The sequence below is a fragment of the Argiope bruennichi genome, chromosome 11, assembly GCF_947563725.1.
Source record: "Argiope bruennichi chromosome 11, qqArgBrue1.1, whole genome shotgun sequence".
Lineage (NCBI taxonomy): Eukaryota > Metazoa > Arthropoda > Arachnida > Araneae > Araneidae > Argiope > Argiope bruennichi.
Window position 1 is genome coordinate 47,566,228 of NC_079161.1, and position 22,626 is coordinate 47,588,853.

The window sequence follows — 22,626 nt, forward strand, 5'->3', positions numbered from 1 at the left end:
ATTCCAAGCAAATTCAAAATTCCTTCAAAAGTTCGAAGTCGGTCGAATCCATCCTCTGTCACACTCATTATAACTGTCAATGTATTGTACTAATTAATCACTTCGCTCCTTATCGACGTCAGATATAGGAACTCGCACAGTAGTTCCCAAGAAACGGTGGAAAATTTTTTCCCGTATTACTTTTTCTTTTCTTCCTTCATTTTTTTTTCGCTTGTATTTCCAGATTTTAGAATTTATTTTACCTTCAATAGCATTTTCAGTTTTGAAACAAAAGGTGCACAAAATATATATTACATCATCTTGACTAGCATGGCCACAGAATGTATGAATTTTTTGACGACACTTTTTGCATACAAGCGCATCACTCCTTTCATTGAAACACACACAACAGCTATCAGAAACGGAAATCTCATCCATGATTTTTGAAACAGTTTTTTTCCCTTGCATAATCTGATTAGTTTCACCTTTTCCATTTTTTGGATGTTTTATATTATTTTTTCTAGTTTGTATGTTTTTGACAACAGTATAATATTTTGATATTTTCAGATCTTAATTAACAGTTATGGAATAAGTAAATTGAATTTTGATTCCTACAAACAGCAGTACATAGAAGTAAATGTGACTAAAAATTTAGTTCCCAGAATATTTATAATTATGATTCACAAATTAAAAATTAACGAATAATTATTGCAAAAATAATACACATTTTAGCACAAAAATAAAAAAGGGTTTTTAGAATTTATTTTCATAAAATTTATTTCTATAATTGATTTAAAGAGAAGTTTAGTAGTATAACATCAAATATCATTTTTTCACAACATTTTCGACTACATTATATTATAACTTTCTTGAATCTTATAATTCGAAATTTAATAGTATGATACCAAATATAATTTTTTTCACAACATTTTTGACTACATCATATTACAACTTTTTTGAATCGTATATTTCGAAGTTTAATAGTATAACGCCAAATACAATTTTTTCACATTTTCGACTACATCATATTACAATTTCTTGAATCGTATGTTTCAAAATTTAGTAGTATAACACCAAATATCATTTTTTATTTCTCCTTAAAAATCCTTTTCTGTATTTCGAAGTTTAATAGCATAATACCAAATATCTGGTTTTTTTTTTTCATAATATTTTCGACTGCATCATATTACTACTTTCTTGAATCGTATATTTCGAAGTTTAATAGTATAACACGAAATATAATTTTTTTTCACAGCATTTTCGACTTTTTCATATTACACAACTTTCTTGAATCGTATATTTTGAAATATTAGCATACCACCAAATATCATTTTTTTACAGTGGAAAATCGTTTTCTATATTTTTTTTTCACAACAAAAAAAATCATTTTCAGTATTGTGAAGTTTAATAGTATAACACCAAATATAATTTTTTTTCATAATATTTTCTACTGCATCATATTACAACGTTTTTAAATCGTATATTTTGAAGTTTAGTAGTATAACACCAAATATCGTTTTTTTTTTTTTCACAATATTTTCGACTGCATCATATCACAGTTTTTTTTAAATCGTATATTTCGAAGTTTAGTAGTATATCACGAAATATCATTTTCTTTTCACAGTGAAAAATCATATTATATATTTTGTAGTACTATAACACCAAATATCCTTTTTTTCTCAATGTTTTCGATTGCATCATATTACAACTTTCTTGAATCGTATAAATATGCTAAGCCGGTTCAAAAATGTTCCTTTTCTTTTAAAGAATTTTTTCTATGTAAAAATTTAAATTCTAAGATGTTAAAATTCTTTTTTTTTTTTTAATTATAAAGTTGCTAAAAAATGTTTAAATATAAATGTTGGCTCGAAATTTTTCTCTGACATAGGAAAAGTAAAATAAGATATATCCTTAATGGCCAAAGTTACAGTATTCTTGATATTAATAAAACTTTTCATAACGCTTTGTTTTAATTTGACGGGAAAATATTCACTATTCTTCAAAAGAAATCCGACATCAGAAGTTGACATATTATCCTTTCGGTTCTCATTACAGTATTTTTTTTTTATTCCCTCTTTCATAACGCGCGCTTCTAAAAATATCTCACGCATTCTCTCTCCAACCAATAATTGCTTCCACTCAAACAAAATAAAAACAAAACCCCAAAAAAAGCAACAGCAAACAAACCGAAATTGACCGCCGTAAAGACAACTAGATGGCGCTGTCGCACCTGTAGAGTGAATGAACGAAAAAGTTTGTTTCAAAATGGCGGGGATGACAAGTGTGGTGAGGTTGCTCGAAAGACATAAGAAAGAATTAAGTGAGACAGTCACTACAAAATTACTCAAAAATCTCGAATCTGTTGGATTATTAAATGCCGAAGACAAACGACTTTTAGACGAGGCTGATTCTGCTGCCAAACGAGCCGATGGATTAATATCAATAATTTCTCGAAAGGGATACCCAGCTTTTCAAGATTTATGTTTATCTTTGGAAACAGTTTGTCCTCACCTTTTAACGAAGTTTGCCTTGGATATAGCAGGCAAGTTTTTTTTTTATTTCTTTGCTAAGTTATTCTATTACTTTTGTTATGTTGTCACATATTTCAGTGTGAAGACAAAAAATTTTTTGTGCTGGTCTTACCTGGCGTGTGTTAGCGCACGTGCTTGGTGTGTTTACTGTTCACTTAACTTTTTGGCCGTTACTGCGCTTGGTTCTATTACTTGACAGTAGGAAAAAAAAGTATGTTGTCCGGTTAATGCATGCCTGAATTCTGTATAGTACAGTTTGATGTTTTTTGCTTGAAGTGTATACTATATTTTGCAGGTGCATGACTTCTCTATGTTCTGCCTTGGTTTCTATACGTTTATTTTATCCTAAATTATAATTTATTTACTATTTTTCGTATTGCAAAAAATAGTAAATGAAGTATGATTTATCATAAAGTTCCGAAAATAATACATAGATTGATAGATATTTCATATGATTTTTAATGTCCTAAAAATTATGATAATAATGCTGTAAGTGAATGAATTGTATGTACTGTATCAGTTAAGGAATTATCGTAACTTAAAATAAAAACAAATTTGGTCATTGAGTTTTGTTTCAAAATTTATAATTCATATTCTGTTTAAATTGTATGTTATAGTTTAACTAGTTAACGACTACTAACCCTGTTGCAATTCGCGGTAATTTATTTAGAAAATAGTGTTTATAATCCATTATAATAATCCGCAAATAATACTTAGTTTTCAAGTATATAAAATGATTTTCTATGCAAAATCTGTAATAAATAGTTTAGTAATGCTGTTTTGAATATAATTTTCTTTTTTCTATATTAGCACATTTATTATTTTAACAATAATGTGCTAATATAGAAGAGAATTCTATAAAATTGTTATTACTGTTAAAGAATTCCATGAAAATTCTATCTATAATATTTACTATTATCTCGAATCATTGTTGTCATAAAATTTGTTAAAATTCACATAACAAATCGGGCCGCCATAAAATTTACTGAATTTGATTATTGAAAGGTTTAACTTATAATTTTCAGACGAAATTTATGGTATATATTGCATAGAATTTTAGTATTATTTAATAGTATTATGGCCAATTTCTTATCAAAATTTTAATGATATTTTCTAGCTTAAATACTTTAATAAATCGAGTTGAGAATTTTAGCAAATATTACTTGTATTGAAAAAAATATATAATTTTTTTTAAATATGAAAAACTTTTATTGATTTCGCGATTTTTTTTTTTTTAATTTTCAAATTCTTGATAATAATAGGAAATAAACTTGTTCATCACTTTAAAATCTGCTTGTTTAAATCTCTTTTTTTATTAAAAAATGAATTACACTTAATCGTTTTATTTTCAGCATTCACTTATTCGAGCATTTTTTTAAAACTTAGGTAAATATATATATATATATATATATATATATATATATATATATATATATAAACAACTTATAAAATAAATAAAAAATGTTGAATGAAACAATTCTATAATAAAAATAAATTTCACTTATTTGCTTTATCTTCAGCATTCAATTAAGCGAGCATTTTTATAAAAAAAACTTTGCTAAACAAATTATAAATAAAAATGTTGTATTAAACTATTCTGCTTTTCTTGTAAAATGCCATAACTAGATTTTTTTTTTAACTAAAAAAAAGTGTGAAAAATATTGAAGAAATTAAAAGAACATATAATTTCTAGATTTCTTCTCAATGCTATAGAATTCAATTAATTCGAAACACACAATAGACACAATAGAAATTAGCTTTATCTAAGGTTCAAATTAAGAAAAAATCGGATATAATAGTAACAATTAAGTAGCAATAGTAGTAAAAAATTTATTAAAAAAATACTTTGCTAGTTATTTAAAATGAATTCCTGTTCATCTTTTCCACAGTATTTTATGTGGAACTATTTCTTTAGAAGTAAAAATTTTCCTTGAGCAATTCTGAACATTTTATTCAAATCGTGACTCAAATTTTAAATGTTTTGACTATGCCAGATAATTCGAAAAATTTCGGCTCTTTATTCCGTGATTAATTTTCGAAAAATAAATTTCTTTAGGCAAACGATGCTTCCAAAATCAAAGGCTGATCAGTTTAATTCTTACCTCCTTCTAATTCTCAACCCTCCCTCCACCCCATTTAGAATACCAAAAGTAAGAAATAGAGAAACATGGTTCAAATTAAGTGTAAAAACACTTTTTAACCCTTCCTACGGCCATGGGAAGTATGGTTCCCACCAAATTCATCAATCTTTTTGTGAAGTTCTGTTTGTTAGCATAAGTTCTGACAAATTTTTCAATAAGATAGAAACTTAGGTGCTTCAGTTTCTTATCTCACACAAAATGGTGTCTTGGTTTGTTACTTAATTATTAATTAAACAAATTAATTAATTAATCAAAAGCAATTTATCTAATAAGCTAAATGAGTCGCTTCTCTTAAGCCACTCACAATGCTAAAAATATTTTAATATACCATGACTTTAAAAAAATGGCTTTTTAAAGGGTTAAAAGGAAATTTTTTTTCAAAAGTTTACTTAAAAGCAAAATGGAGTGCCCACCCCTCTCAAAAACGCCCCCCTATTTTCTGACACGCTTTTTACGACTGATGTTATTCTCCTCTCGTTCCATAAATTGTGGATCTTCGGTAAGGCCATGCATGATTTGAATGCAAAAAGAAACAATAGTGAAGAAATATTGATCTTTGGTGAATTGTTTGGTTATTAAATCCCGACAAGCGGTTAGTATACAAGTACCCGAAAATCGAATTATTTGTATTTGAACACCCTTATCGATTGAAATAAAAATCTGATATAGAATTACAATCGTAGTCACAAGATCACAAACCAAATTTCATTTATTTTGTTTATGAATTATTGAGTGTACATGCATCTGAAAGTATCGGCCAATAGACGGTCAATAGTTTGATAGATTTGGTTCAAAATGTGATAATCTACATTTGAAATGCTAAACTTGTGTATCAAATTATGTCTTGCTTTTTACGTAATGTAGTTATGTTCATTTGTACTCGAACAGGTAGACAGACTCTGGATGGATTCCATTCAAAATTGGACAGACATCTACTGATTTAATTTAAATATGTACCAAATTTCATCCGTTTAGCTCAAAGCGCTTCTTAGTAGTCATATTCACTGATAGATATAATTCTAAAAGTGTATTTTTCCCTGTTTGGGGAGGTGTCTGAAAGATGGGAATTCGTCAAAATCTCGAAGTTCAATTTTTTTTTTTTTTTTGAAGATTTCAATATTTTATGTACTTTTTCATATATAAAAAAGTTTTTAAGTCTAGGAGATATTTGAACCACTTATCAAAAATGTATGATGATGCTTTTTGGGTTAGATTCGTCCCAACTTTTTACCGTTTGTTATTTACATTAAACTAAACTCAGTGGCACGATAGCCCATGTGGGCCAAGGCCTACAGTGCCCATATCTGCTTTATCGACCGAAGGTTCTAGGATTCAAGGCATTATGTCCAGGTTAGGTGGTCAGCCAAACACGGAACCCCAGTGTTTAGTTCCCAAGTATGCTTGGTCCTCAGTTTATCGATTTACTGAAAGGATGAAAGGCGCGAGGATAGAACCTTGGACCTGTGCGTTGGGAGAACGAAGCATAGTGATGCAGTGGCGTAGTGGTAATGCGAAGTCACATCATATATTGTCACGTCAACTATGTGTATATGAAGAACTATTTAAACAATGAAAGCTATCGTTGTAAAATATATTTAAAAATATATTTCAAAAATTATTAAATTAGAGCAAAAATTGAATGGATATATCGATTAAAAGCTAATACTGTGAATTTTAAAACGATATGAAAATGGTTTTTATGCAATATGTTCTGACGTTATTGAGAAAAATATTGAACTTTTAAATAATTTATAGTTAAACATTTAATTAAAATAATGAAAAATCCTTTTTTTCAGTGAAAATTTTCTATTACCTGCTAAATTTGGAACTCTGCTCTCAGCTGTTTGTCTTGTAGAGTAATTTGAAAGATTTTTATATTCATGCTAGTTGTAATTTATAGATAATATGCAGCCTATTACCATAATCATGTCCAATTTAAACATGAAGATTTTATTATGAATTATTTATAAGCAAGACGCATAACAATATGGGTTATTTATCCTAAATCTCGAGCATTTGCTCAATCCTGTAACTGCAAACAATATAGTCCCAGTTCATCTGAGACATCTTGTCGCTGTAGTTGACTTACATTACAATTGGAATGAATCATTCGAAATCTTTGTAGTTACTGGCTCATATTTAAAAAAAAAAAATGTATTGTTTAATTTTTATTAGATTCGGATAAAGAAAATAAAAGTTAATTGCCTTTCCATCTTATGTTTTGTTATTCTGAATAAATGTTTTATTTTTTCTTCCTAATTTTTACTAAATGTTGAATAATTCATATCAGAGTAATATTGTCTTCCGAGTTGTGCAAGCACGAAGAAAAAAATTGTAAAAATCGTAGCAAAATGTATTAGTTCTATTTTTCTCGCTTCTTATTTTTTTAGAGTCGCGTTGGCCTGGTGGTAAGGTATCGGCTTGTGAGCCGTAGGGTTTCATGTCCGAGACCCGATTCTACCGACTAACCGCCGTGTAAGCGGGTCTGGTGCTTGTTAAATCCGTTCTGGCCAAACGTCCTTCCGCTGGTGTGGTGTGAAGAGGGGGTGGGAGATGTCAGCTCAGGTGTTGTCCTCGTCATCTGACCATGGTTCAAAATTACAAGGTCCGTCCCTAAATAGCCCTAGTGTTGCTTTACAACGAAACGTTCATATAACTAAATTAAGCTCTTCCTACTTAAAAAAATATATATAATAATTTGTTTCTGATTTAATTTGCCCCCTTAACCAGAAATATGGTAATTAGATCTTTCAATTAAGATCATAGTAATTAAGAAAATATGATAATTTTAAATTCATCCTGTTAAGATCTTGTTCACTGATTTAAGTCAAATAGAAAATATGGTAATTTAATATATGCCGTATGTAATCTTAGCAGAAGCATTTTAAGAGAAAGAGAGAGAGAGAGAGAGAGAGAGAGAATATATGTAGAAGTAGAGAGAGAGAGAGAGAGAGAGAATATATGTAGAAGTAGAGAGAGAGAGAGAGAGAATATATGTAGAAGTAGAGAGAGAGAGAGAGAGAGAGAATATATGTAGAAGTAGAGAGAGAGAGAGAGAGAATATATGTAGAAGTAGAGAGAGAGAGAGAGAGAGAGAATATATGTAGAAGTAGAGAGAGAGAATATATGTAGAAGTAGAGAGAGAGAGAGTGATAGGGGGAGAGAGTGATAGGGGGGGATTTTAATTCTTGATTAAATTTTGATTAAACGATTCTTTATTTAAAATTAAAGGGTTTTAATAATGAAGTCCATATTTTTTTAATGCCCTTTTATCAAAATTATTGTATGCAACGCTTATAGTATGTCTGACGATTTTAGAAATTAAGTGAAAGGAATAGACGAAATTTATTTAAATTAAAAAATTCCTCTCGGCAATCTGGAAGGCAAAGATCCTTTACATCGAGGTTCCTAGCTGCAATATAAATTGTTGATGTTAGAAACAGTCAAAATTAGAGCTTGAAAATCACTTTTCAGCCGCTGACTTCTAAGATATTGTTGTTATCGAAAAGTTTTAAATACAAAAGTTGTTTTTCTTAATGAGGCGCTAATTTGGCTATTTCAATTTCTTTTTCTATCTTCAATATTAAGAAAGTTATAACTAAATGAACATTTGAATCCCCTACCATTTTCTTCACCCCCTTTCAGTTAGATGGGACAATTATGAACTCGTCTTGAGATTTTTACATTTCTAACAAATATTCCATGTCACTTAAAATCCGAAGAAAATTACTTCAGTTTTCCTCTTCACAAGATAACATGGACGAAGCGTTATAATTATATGTTTATAGTATAAACACCAAGAGTGGTTTTAGGTTCTAGGCACCATGATCGGTGAAGAGCTGCAGAAATTTTTCTGAAGTCTTGTCATGAGAACCATTGCAATAGGTAGTCTTCCTATAGGAATCTACCTAAAACCATTCTCGGCTATGCTGCGTTATTGAAAGGAATGACAATATTATGACGTCAGGTGTTGTTTTCGAATAACTGGTTTAGAAACTTCAATAACAAAATTGTCATACATCGACCTAATTGCTTTAATTAGTTTTCCTTGAAACACTTCCTTATCTCTAGCGCCAGTTTAAGGTGTAATCGTGGTCGAATAGAACTCTTACTTCTTTCCAATTTTCCTGAATTAATTTATAATATATACACGGTTTCAATTACCGGAAGTATCAGTTATCAGTAGTAATCAATTTTAATGTTATTTGTCGACAGCATTGGCTATTCTGGCGGTTTAGGTTGATTGAATTATTCAGATGAATTAGAATTTGATGCTGTCTGCCGACTCTCCTGATTAATCAATTTATACTATTGATAGTTCAGACGTTCATACATTTCCTTTTTTTTTTCAGTCTTTCAAATCAATTACATTAAACGTTTGATTTCAATTAATTGATGTTAACCATCTAAAGTGCCAACTGCCCATGCTAATTAATTTTGAAGTATTCGTTGACAGCTTCGGCTTTTCTAAACCATTTAGTTTGATCGGATGATATATCTATCTCAGATGAATTATAATTCGATTTTGTTCATATTTGGCCTCTATTGAACAACAATATCTATCGAAGTTGCCAGTTTCTCAGACAAATTAATTAAACGGCACAATTCGGTTTTAACGGCGACCAAAAAGTGCAAAAAATAAGTTCGCCAAATTATAAAATCATACTCAAGTATATTATAAATATTTTCAATTACTCAATATAAATATTATAACAAATAATATGTAAAAAAAATTTAAAAGTCAATTCCTAATTATTTTCTTATATTATTTATGACCGGGTGTCGTGTCAGTAATCTCAGAGCTTGGCGACCAAATAGAAATCGCTGGACAAATTTAATTAATTAATATTTAAAAAAAAACTGTATTAACATCAAGTGTCATCCACTACAAGTTTAAAAAGATGTATTTGAACTTGAGTGGATGAATAAAAAGTATTTTATTACGATTGAAAATTTGACCAAGATATATATATGGAGAGTGTGAAATAATAGGAATTGAAAAATGTACTAAATTTATAAAAATATTCGCCAAATTGGCGAAATGTTTTTTTTTTCTTCCCGTTTTTGTTAGTTGCCGTTACAACTGATAATATTCCGATGAATTCGAATTCTGATAATGCATCTGTACCGATGATTATCAAAATTTACAGTTTCAAAATGTTATCAGTGCTTAAAATTATCGATCTGTTATACATTTTTTTTTAATGTAAACATTGCGTTTTATTCGCTTTGTGATTGGTAGCTCGTGGGTCACCTGATCCATAATATTTGAGGTTTGTTTTGCCAGTATTGTTTGAAATATTTAATGAAAATTATTATCAAGTCTTAGTATGTATTTATATTGCTCTTGACGGTGAAATGGTGACAAAAAAAAAATAAAAAAAATAAAAAAGGAATGTAAAATTATAATTTACAGGAAATGAGTTTGAGATAATATTTTTTTGTTAATTCTTCTTTTAGACACACCGTTTGTGGCAACATTAATGAACAGCTTTCCAGTTTACCTTTTTCGAGTAACGAATATTTTTCGATATCTCTCGATTAGCAATCGTCTGAATACATAAGCAGTTCGCATGTTTAACCCTGCATTGTTTTTTAAATAGTAATTAGGTGTCAATAATATCAGATGAAGAAAATAAAAATTTAAAAGAAAGATCGAGCGAGAATCTGGGAATTTGAAAAGAAAAGCTGATCATGAAGTTGCCAAGTTGGCGGCAATATGTGAAAAGTTGATTCAATATTTAAATATTGGAATTATGAACAAAGAATGTTCTAATTGTGGGGCTTTGAGCTTTGAATCGGAAGTAGGTCGATTGGAAAATGTATGTTCTCATCATGGAAAGATTAAGCTTCCAGCATGGAACAAATGGCCTGTGAAGTTTAAAAACTTGTTAACTAGACTTGACGAATATGGGGTACAATATAAGACACCATTAGGGTTGGCGAGTGAAAGTAAGTAGAGGGCGAAGCCCCCTTAGTTATTTATGAAATTATATTTTTATCTAGTTAGCATATTTCCATTCAAATTTTTGTACTCTGAGAATGATATTGTTTTACTAGATTTTGTTAAATTGGATTAGTATATGATTCAATTTCGTTCCCCCACTGGTTTTAGAACCATTCTTTTAGAGTGGTATATGTTCGAATCTCCGTTCTGTCGAACTTTTATATGTGTAAAATTGAGACAGTTTAACCCTCTAATTTGTAACTGCTAAGTTTTGACTACCTCCAGGAGTTAAACGGTTACACGTTATTATGCTCTTATGTTTTTTATATTGTTGTGAATTGTTCGAAGAGTTTATCTTAACTCATTAGCTGCCACGATCTTTATTTGGAGATTTTGGAATTTTACCTACACCATTCGGCGTCATAAGTATATTTGGTACGACTGGCAATTTCGTTTCATTCTATATGTATCAGCCAATATTGTCTGTAGCAGGAAATGCGTATTCTGTGCTTCGTTTCTTTACAACAAGCGGCCAAATTTGAAATTCATCTGTCAGTTGAACGGAATAGAATTGTCATATTAGAATAATTATATTTTTGGTTTGGTTTTTTATTATAATGAAATATCGCTTATAAATATATAATTTAGAGGCTATAGTAAAGAAATGTAGATTCCACAGTCTTTTGTTTTTTATTGATATTTTATTGATCATTTTATAACAATATCCTTTTCCGAAAATCTCAAAATTTCCAAAACAAAACATAATTGGAATATAATTATACTGTTAAACAACTTTTTTATGTGCAAAATTTTTTTGAAAAAATTGGCAGTTAATGGATTAAACTTTTATTTGGAATGACATTTGAATTAGTTGTGGTTTTTAAGCTGTGAAGAAGTCCTAGACTTTTGAGATCTGATTCTATCAAGTGTTAGTGCGGTTTGCAAATTCGGTTCTGGTAGCTTTGTGCGCAATTTCGACTTCAGGACCGGACAGCGGCCATTTAAATCTCACTGTATAAAGTATCCGCGTATGGATTTTACGCTATTAAACTGTTAATAAATCATTAGGAGATGCATTCGTCTAGGCAGGCTGTTGACAATATTTCATATTTTACTAACGAAAATTGCAGGAAAAAAATCTCATGAACATTAGCAGGTTGTTTAAAAAATAAAATATTTGTTAATAGCAGTACCCGTACAGCGTTGCTCTTGGCATCACATCCAAGAGGAAATATTTGCTTTAAACTTAATTCTAGCCGCCACCCGATATGCCAAGGATGGGTTTCCTCTTTTTACGAGTTATGGGCATAATGAGTTTTGAGTCGCTGTTTAAAATCAGACGTAAACAAAGAAATGTATCGCATATGCATGTCACAACTCTTGATATTTGTACATGCCCAATTTGAGGTTTTCGCCCATGCGCGGATAAGTGCAAAGCACAGATACTGCTGTTTTACGCATGCGCGAACCGTAGTAGGAAAATAATTAAAATCGCAATTATAATACTTTTTTTTTTATTTTGATAAAACTTCAATATACTAAAATCTGCCCCAATAAATCCCTGCAAAATGGTAGAAATACCTCCAATATCAGTTAAGTATTTCACGAGTTTTTCACTTTCAAACATACAGACGCTTTCGGGAGACTTCATTTTGTACTATGTATAGATTTGCTGTGCACTTCAGATGTAAATATATAACAACATTAGAAGCTTTGTCTTTTCTTTGCCATGGCCAATTAGATCTTCTCTATACGTTATGTTCACGAACATTTAAGTTAAAATTAATCACTAAAATCAGATTGAAACAAATAATGATCCGCTAACAAAAAAAAAAAAAAAAAATCCAATGCCAAATATAAAATAATAATAATAATATGTTGAAAATATTAGCTTTAATTTTTAATTTGATTCACGAAGGGAGAATATAATGAATCAGCAAAAACTTGCAAATCTCAGCTCATTGAATATACAGTTTATTCAAGCTTAATTTATTCTCATACCATTAAATCAGTCACTTTAAGGATAAAAAAAATCCCTCGCCGAGCTGCTAACACTTTACCTCCTCCCCCCCCCATTTTTAATTTGACAATCGTGCTTAGACCCCCCCCCCCCCCATTGTTTATGACTGCCAGATGAAAGTAAGCGTCAGTCTTATGTTTGGAAGTGAAAATGATCACATTTTGTGACAGTTTTTCCATGAAAACTTTCAACAGGTGTAATCGTTATTTATTCATCAGGACATTTTTTCTCTTCCCAGAGCTATAACCGTCATTTGCCTACATATTGCCAAAAATCGGACGGCATTTGCGGTAACATGTTAATGCCAAAACAGAAATTAGAATTTGCACAACCGATAATAATGCAGATAAATGCGATGGGAATATTTTTAAACTATGCCCAGTGTTACAGACGACGGTGGACAGTTATATGTACTGATACTGGAATCCACGAAAGATCCGCACTATATATATAGAGAGAGAGACCTAGTTACATTAATTAAAGTTCAAAATTCCATTCCTCTAGAGTGGTGTCTTTTTCATTTCCTGACCATGATACACAAGTTTGTGGTCTGTCTCCAGAAATTTTCAGAGAATGCAAGAAAATAGGAAAAATCAAATAATTCTGTAAATCGCACCAAACCTGATTCGATTTTCTATTGGAATCAAGAAGTTCACTTCCAGTCTCGTGACCAGATTTTCTGAACTTCATTCCGGTAGCATAAGCCAGTACTTGGTTAGGGTGAGATACAAGTTAAATTGGGCGAAATATAAATAAATAAAATAATAATAAAAAATAATAAATAAATGAATAAAATAAATACGCAAATAAATAATATAATAAATAAGCAAATAAACAAATATAATAATACATAAACAAACAAACAAATAAAATAATAAATGAATATATAAATAATAAATCTATACTTATAATAAAGCTCAACTTGTGTGTGTGTTGGCGCTCTATAGGCCAGACCGATCGACTAACAGCTACCAAATTTGGCACTTGCATACCTTGGAGATGCGGAATGTGCACCTGGGAGTCCCTTTTTTTGAAATTTTGATTAGAATTTTAATTAAAAACTAACTTTCCCGCCAAAAAATCTTTTTATTTCCCCACCGCCAAATGAATAAGACTTCAGTTGTTTTTTTCCCACTCTAAAGAAGTTAGGCTTAAAAAATTTTTGGCCGATTTTTTCAAACGATTCTGTTAATTTTCTTAATATTTGATGCTTTTAAAATTAAACATTGTTAATGAATCGATCTTTCAGATTCATTTTGAAGTACTTTTGAATTTAAATAAAACATAATAAAGGAAATAAGAAATTTCTAATCTGCATTGCATTACCCCAACTAGTGTAGTAAATTTACGCATGTGCGTTTCTATAATTGGCCTTAAAATTTCACACATGCGCATTGTGTTCTGATTGTTGCCAACTATTTTCAACGGATACTGACTTGGTTTTGAAAGCTTAACATGTTTTCGACAGATTATTTCAAACGATTCTGTTTATTTTCTTAATATTTGATGCATTTAAAACTAAACATTGTTAATTAATCGATCTGTTCATGATGAATCTGAGAAAATGTTGTTAAAAACTTCTTGAGATATTATATAAATTAAGAAAGGTATTCTTTAATGCCAAAAGGTTTAAATACTCAGCGACTCCGTTTTCAGTACTCATATTTTTTAAAAAAATGCTTCGCTTCAGTAAAAAAAATGTTCTGATTACCACTTTAACTTAAAGCATAAATTCTACGGCAATTAACAGAAAATTAGAGAGATACATATTACGTTACGGCTGAAGGAATTTATAATATTATGGGAGAATTATATAACTACCAAAAATTGAATCTTTAAGATATATTTATGAAGAAGCTATTAAAATAAGAGTTACATAAAATATTTAATTATTAAAATTTTAACGAGTATTAAGATTGGCAAACCGGTTAGTCGCCAAAGGCGGCTAGTAAATAAATAAAATAATAAATAAACAAATAAAATGATGATAAATAAACAAATAAATAGATAAATAAAATGATGATAAATAAACACAAAAATAAATAAAATAAAAATAAATAAATTAATAAAATAAAAATAAATAAATAAATAATTATAAATAAATAAATGACAACAGTACGAAATTCAGAGGCAAAGAAATTACTACGTAAGGAAAGCGGATAGAGATAAAAAGTAAAAATAATATATTTTGTTTTTGACGTTACCTTTTTTTTTTTTTTTCCAATCTTATTCTTTCACATTAGTTATATTAGAATCGTATTCTATGCATAGAAAAAATTGGGAGAGAGAGTTGTTCTGAAGTTAAAATTTAAAAAATGAATAAATGTAGTAATTTTTTAGCGCGATCTTTTATTGATAGATAATACAAATATAATAGATAATTGTACTTAAATTAATCCTGGAAATTAATTTAAATTCGAGCTTTATCGGTTCGGAAACAGAATAAAAAATTGGAGCTTTTCCTAGTTAAACATCCTGGAAAATTTTGATCGGTTATCTTAGGTTTATGCACTTTCTTACTAAATGTCTCGGATTTGGAAAAATTTTAACTAAATATTCTGGATTTTTCTATATTCTAATTAAATGTCCCAGGTTTATCCAAATTCTAACTAAGCAACCGGATTGTCCAAATTCGAATTAAAAGCCATAGAATATTAATTTTACTTATAAATAACTCATGTTAAAAATTTTTTTTTTTTTAAACCGAAAGTTGATATTAAAAAGACAGATTTTTAGAACATTGTCAAAAAAGTTAAATAAAAGTAAAATTAAAATAAATTCACCTTTGCATTTTTATTTGGAAGCCACGATTATTTAGTAGTTAGATTTCAGGATTGGTTTTTGGTTGGAACCTGATTTCACCGATGGTCCTCTGCATATATGGACTTAAATCTGCTTTAGATAATCCGATTTTTAAAATGAAATTGAAGCCATACCTTTTTATCCGAGCCTTAATTCTTTATTTACGCTTTTCTTAGTTCTAATAAGATGTGTATAATTGTTAATGACAGTATCTTAAGGTTATAGAAAGAATTTCATGCTATTATATAGTTTACATCTTAAGTATACGGTTTTTAAATATACAAATTAAGGTATCCGACTCGGTTAAAAACATGAGTTTAGATGAAAATTCACATTTTTATTTTTTTGCAGTTTCAAAATAATAGATACGTTTCTGTTTCCAGTGGTATCTTTATGTTGTCTCTATGTCAATTAGAAGCAAAGTTATAGCAAACTATTGCCATGTAAGTGATGCTTATTTATAAGCGTTTAAAATGTTTAAATGTATTTTCTGCAGAACGATCCTTATATCAACCATTTAATTTTTTCAACTTTTTCGGAAAATGCGTATTTAAAGTGAATATTCATATATTATAACTTTTATATAAATATAATAATTTCAATTAAATAAACTCTTCATAATGCAAAATGTTGCAATTTCCCATGACGAATATACTTGTTCAAAAACATCATATAATCATTAAATAATAAAAAAAACATCATATAAGCATTAAAATATTTGTTTTTTGAAAAATCCTCTCCGAATTCAGTCGGATACCTTAATGTTACTTATCATTGTGATCTTTTATAATACGTGTCATCAAAGCTGGTAGCTTTATCATGAGCACAATTAAAAAAAAAGGGAATTAGTTTATCTCAATTAAGAATTCAAAATGGCAAACGCCATGCTTTTATTCGCGGACGAAAGATGACATACCGGTTCTCTTTTGTCGTTAAAGGCCTTTTTTGTTTATTCATGCTTTTTAGGTTCTTTGAACTTCTCTTAGCCTTATTTTTCGAACTAAGCGCACGATTTCTTTTCTAGAACTGTCTGCGCTGTGTTTGCAGAACGCTCACTCTTTGTTTTTTTTTTTTTTTTTTTTTCCACTTGGTGATTGTGAGTGGAATATTAAACAATGAAAAAGGGAAAACGTGAAAGTGTTTAATTCCACGTGAGCAGATTCCATTTCGAACGATATTGTTAGTATTTTCCTGGCAAAGTGGAAAATATTTTAATTTGGAAATCGTTTGCACTTAAACAACTAGATTCTAACTTGTCCAGATTTATTAATGAAAAAAAAAAAAAAAAAAACAGACGCGAAAAGAAACAGGAAATTATCGCACTATTTATATTTCTCGCAAACAAAACAGAAATGTGAATATGGAAATTGAATTTTATATATTATCATTAACCCTTTTGTGCATGATTTTTTTTTTCCTTCGTGAAAATAATACTATTTCCTACAGGTGTACAACAAAGAGGAAACAACTGTTTCGAAAAAAAAAAAAATAGATTCTATTTTGCATGAATCTGAGATGATTATAATCAAAACAATTATGATTGTACTTTCTTTGATTTCTTATGTTCACTATTCTTCATGTTCTTTATGTTCACTATTCTTCATGTTCTTTATGTTCACTATTCTCCATGTTCTTTATGTTCACTATTTAACTTCATATTGAAATGAAGAAAATCGAATATAAATTTCAACGTTTATCCATTAACAAGTTTTGATCAAGGTTTGTGGTAGATTTACAAATTTGTTGAAGATTCCATTCATAAATTTATTTATCTAGTTTGTTTTGTTTTAGAGTTATCGCTTTCATAACTGGACTGACAGACAGGAGTTTACCCATTGTTTGATTTCAAATGTGGACACACATGTACAATTTCCAAGTTAAATGTTCAGAACGAAATGTGCGAACCTAGCTTCCTGCGTTTTTGAATTATCGTTTTCATAAACGTAAATAGATAGACAAACGAGCAGTCAACTTATCGTTAGTTTCATTCAAATTTTTCTTGCATATTTGTAATTTTAGAAATAAAATCATAAACAATTTTATTTATCTGAATAGCCAGTCACCTTTGAATTATTGTATTCATAAACAGAGTGAAATAGTTATTTTTTTCTGAGAAAAACAAAAGTGCAAAAACTCGTCAAATTCTCATGGTCGCATTTATTGACAATTATAATACGCTCTTTTTTTGTACTTAGTATGAGACACAGTAAAAACTTTATCTCAAAAATATGATTAAACCTTTGTATGATAAATGGTTCTCTTTATTCCACAAATATTTCAGAAAATACTAAAAATAATTCAATTATTGTTGAACGGTAATTCAAAAGTAATGAAAGTCTGGCGGCCGTAGTTGGAAAATCTGAAAATAGGCCTCTTAGATCGTGTGATTTAACACCATTGGGATTTTTTTCTATAAGGTTATTTTAAGTCAAAGTTCTATGCCAACAAGTCCAAGCAAGCGTGCTTTGAAGGAGGAAATTCAACTACGAATCAACAAAATTCAGCCACATTTATGCAAAATAGCCTTTGAAAATTTCGACAAAAGAGTGTTTATGTGGCAGTAGAGTCGTGGAGGTCATTTGCTCTATATGTTATTCCATACATAACCCTATCCTGTGTACTTTACGGTTCAATAAAAGTATCACAATTAACAAAAAAAAACCCACTTTTTTATTTAATTCAAATCTTGTTTTAACACGTTTTCTACAGTGTAACGCTCCATTTTTACTAATCCTAAACTATCAGCTGTCAAATAGTTTTTTTAATAGGTTTACCAACACTTTACTGCACGAATGGTGGCAAATTTAAATCTTGCGTTAATTTTGAGACACCCTTTAGAATTTTAATCAGAAAATAACCGCTCAGATTTCATATATATTTGAATCACTGCTTTTTTTAATTATTGTACATATATGCATGAGAAAATACAGGTGCATACACTGTCAACCTCTTGACAGATTTGGTTCCAAATTTGATACAGATCTTCCCTTCAGCTTTTATATATGTGTACCAAATTTTATCCGTCTAGCTTTTTGAATTGTCTGTTTATAGTGTTAACTTATATTCGGCCAACTTTAATAATATTGATCTCTTAAGATTGATCTCTTAAGAATGGATTTCGTCTAAAATCTGGTAGAAATTTACATATTTGTAATAAAGATTTTATATCAAAAAAGCTTTTGCATTATTCAAAGAAAGAGATAAGAGACCAAAAATTTTTGGACTTAGGGAGATCTGAAAGGTGGAGATTCGTCAAAATACGGTGTTCAAATTTTTTGACTATTGCAGTATGTTCTCTTTATGTATTTTGTATATGAAATAGTAAAAAAAAAAAAAAAAAGAAAAGAAAAGAAAAGAAACAAAGAAAAACCCTGTTTATATATAATAGTTTTTGAGCAATCAAATTTTGCAATCAGGAAATGGCTTCTAGCCCACCTGTTCATTGCAGAATCCGCTTAAGGTAGTTCTGTTTGACTTGCAGTGATGCTCGAATTACTCGAGATAAAATGAGCCGAGACCATTACATCCAAGTGTGAACGGATGTGACGTAATTTGTTTTGTATTCGATCATTAAAGTCCGATGACTTCCGCATATTTTTTTAACGTTTCCCGTCTTGAAATTGATTGATGACAGAAGCGGCTTGGATTGAATGTCAATGTTTTTTACACCTACTAATGACACAAATCGCTCAATTAATCAAGAAAGATTCGTCTTTTTTTTTAAATCAAAAACAAAAGCGTTAAAAAGAAATGTTGACGAATTCCAAGAGGCGTTGAAATATCTGCTGTTCTTCTTTTAAATACAAAGTTGTTCCGAATTCGTTTCATTAACATAATGGAATTTTAAACTCCCACCGCCTTAATGTTTATTTATGAGAAAATCATACAAATAATAATACTGTATTTATATTTTATATTATTTCAGTTTTTAATGAATAGTCGTTGTTTTAATTTTTCCGAAGCTTGAATTCTAAAAATCTGAAAAAAGATTTACAAATATTGAGTTTGTATTTAAGTATTTTTGAAACCATGATCCAGTCAATTTTAAACTAAGTGCATTTTGCTTTAATGCTAAAATTTCGAATGCCATTTTTAAGCAATATACCTCATTTCGTCTTGCAAAATATTATACTAATCAATTGAAGTTCTTGAGAGCTCATGGAATTAGGGAAGGGGGGATGTTTTTTCACTTAATTTTTTAAAACTTTTTAAAATTTATTTTTGCATCATTGAAATTATTTTATTCTGAACTGAGGAATTAAAAGTTTTTACTTGAAACGAAAAATATACACAGTACACTCCCAAGTATGGCCTAATGTGGCGGAAGAGCAGGCCGGTAATCCCAGTAGATAAAGTTTTTACACCGAAACTCACTGTTATATTACATATTTTCGCACTTCTTATTGAGTACTAAACCCTCCATTTATTTTAGACCACGTAAAATATGAACGCAGCACGGTGAATCATAGAAGCAGTTGCCGGTGACGTGTCGAATTAAAATAGAAGGCTCTGTACTGATAATTTATATATGTTAGATACTGCACTGCGCGTTTCAAGAATTTATCAGATAAAAAGTAAGTTAAAGGATATAAACTATTCACATTTTAACATGAATTCTGTAATGCCTAACTCAAATGCAAGAAACATAAACAAAACATTAACATAACTCGTATGCCTGGTTCTTAAGAAAATTGACTCAAACTGATTTTATTTTTCACCGATAAATTATCACACAAATATGAAAAGGTAACCTTAAGATAAGAGTAAAAAATTCGTAGTTTTTAATTTTGAGAAAGTTTTTAATAGGTGACTGCTTCTGCATTTACACCAAGAACAATTTACGAATACTGTACGTACTGTGCATTTATAACAACCGAGGTCCATTACGCATTGATGAAACAATTAACAACGAGCAGAACGCTGCTCTTTTCACGTCACGACATGCATTTTGCGCTCGCTTCAAATGCCAATACCTTCCTCATTTAATTACGATAAAAGAAAACCAGGCCGGATAGTCGCGAACCGGACACTTGGGAGTGCACTGTAAATATAAAAGTTTAAAATCACTTTTTTTTCCCACGATTTTCAATTATTTTTATTTTATTTGTTTATATTATCTAATTATTTTTTCTTTATATTTTTTATTTGTTTATATTAATTATTTTTAAATTTATTTTACGTTTTTGTTTCATTTTTTTTTTTTTTTTATTCTCAACGTTGCCGAATCGTAGCAAGTTGTTACATTTGAAGCTGTGTACATTTAAACTCGACAATTCAAAATTGTATCTAATTTACATGCGCGAACCATTGTAGCTGTGTTGTGGATTTTTGACTTGATTTGTTGGTTTTGAATCATGGTGTTTTTGAATGCCCTGATTTAACGTCAAGATCCATCCGTAAACAAAATGCGGTGTCAAGTTTTTAGATCTGTATTAAATTTTTGGCATAATATGCCAAGTAGAAGGGGCCCCAATTGCATACTGGATTTTTTTCTCTGTAAACTAAAGAAACAAGATATATTGTGTGTAAAAAAAAAAAAAAAAAAAAAAAAAAAAGACAGAGAGAGAGAGAATACAATTGATTATAAGATAGAAATAGACATGAAATGAAAATTACTTTTTCGATAAGAATCGGAAAGCTAAATTTTATAGACGCAACATTTACACAACTAGGCTAAATTGGGATCACATCTATGATTCTAGTGTAATAGGAGCTATATTTTTATACAATTGTTACGGATTCTTTATCGCGATAAGCTTAACGTTGTATTCTGCCGTTTTATATATAATATAAACAACTCTAAATCACATTTTTTATGTGTAATGTTCAATGAATTGAAAGTGAGTTTTATTGGATAAATGAACCCAAATTTAGAGCACTGATTGTAATTATTTGATTTCTCGGCGAGTTCTCTAAGACGCTATATGTTTACTTTTTGAACAGGTGAGAAATCAAGTTTCGAGAATTAAGTCTACATTTGACTCCAGTGAGTCACTTTTCTCGTCTGCTGTTTAGATATAGTTAGTTGATAAGCTTGCGATCTAATTCTTATACCTTTTATTCGTTACTATGTCGTTCGGAAAATAATTGTTAAACTGAATAGAATTACAAATTTTTTTCTATACATTACATGAGGCCTATTTTACTTTGCAATGATTGAACTGATTGCGGCAATTCTCTTTTTGCTCTCGTATACAAAATATAGAGAAAATATTGTAATTGTCAAAAAAATTCGAACTCGAGATTTTGACGAATCTCCACGCTTTAGATCTTTCTGAATTCGAAAAACACATTTCTATAAAATGTCTGTCTGTGAACTAGAGTATCTTCTCACAGAAAATTCTTTGAGCTAGACTGATGAAATTTGGTAATGGGTCTTCTCACCAAATTTCTAGATTTCTATCAAATTTTGAACAAAATCTTTTCCGAAGAAGTCCGTCTGTTCAGCTGTTGGAATATGATTTGAAATGATAACAACAAAACAAAGAGCTAGACATAAAATTCGGTACACAGATTTAACATTTTTAGATTGCACACCTATCAAATTATGAGCCAAATCCAACTACAGGCTGAATGTCTGTCGGTCTTTACTTTCAGAAACAAATAAACGCGATAATACAAATTTGATATTGTATTTTGTGACTACAAGCGCAGTTCTGTATCTTATTTTTGTTTCAATTGATTGAGAAAAACGCGTCTGAAACACCAATTCGATTTTCGGATAACGCATGCTTGGGATTTAATCGCTAAATAACTCGCCAAAGATTCGTTCGATTTAGTGAAAACGCTAAATTCGCTCCGAAAGTTATTATTTCGTAATTAGCTTTCAAGTATCTGGAGTTTGAAAAGGCGAATCTGTGTTTCAAAACAACCGTTTCATTCATGAGATTAGTTTTTAAAATGTTTTTTTCCCGACCTCGTAACCGTTTAACTCATTCTGCGACATTTTAGTCAGCTTGCCAATGTAAACATTAGCTTCCATTCACACACACGCACACACTCAAGTCGCGCGTGATTTTATTTTTGTTTATTTTTTAATTTTTCACATGCGAGTGTAGTTTATCGTGAACGCGAATCACGACAAAGTGCTGTTACTCAAAATTACTCACACGGGAATGCATGTTGCGAACTAATTATGTTTGGTCTGTGATTGCAATTCCCGCCGAAGATTGTTCGATTCATTGTAATCGTTTGCAGCTTTTAATT

The 22,626-nt window shown here is 29.8% G+C and overlaps 1 protein-coding gene across 3 annotated transcripts in view; it reads left to right on the forward strand.

The window, feature by feature from the left end:
* Positions 1-2,228: 2,228 nt before the first annotated feature.
* The window catches only part of LOC129956874 (tight junction protein ZO-1-like), a 540,535-nt gene continuing 520,137 nt past the window's right edge, over positions 2,229-22,626 (forward strand). For all 3 annotated transcript variants that reach the window (XM_056068845.1, XM_056068847.1, XM_056068846.1), the window contains exon 1: positions 2,229-2,521. In XM_056068845.1, coding sequence (XP_055924820.1) covers positions 2,245-2,521 — 277 coding nt within the window. In that variant the 5' untranslated portion in view covers positions 2,229-2,244. The remainder of the gene's footprint in view (positions 2,522-22,626) is intronic.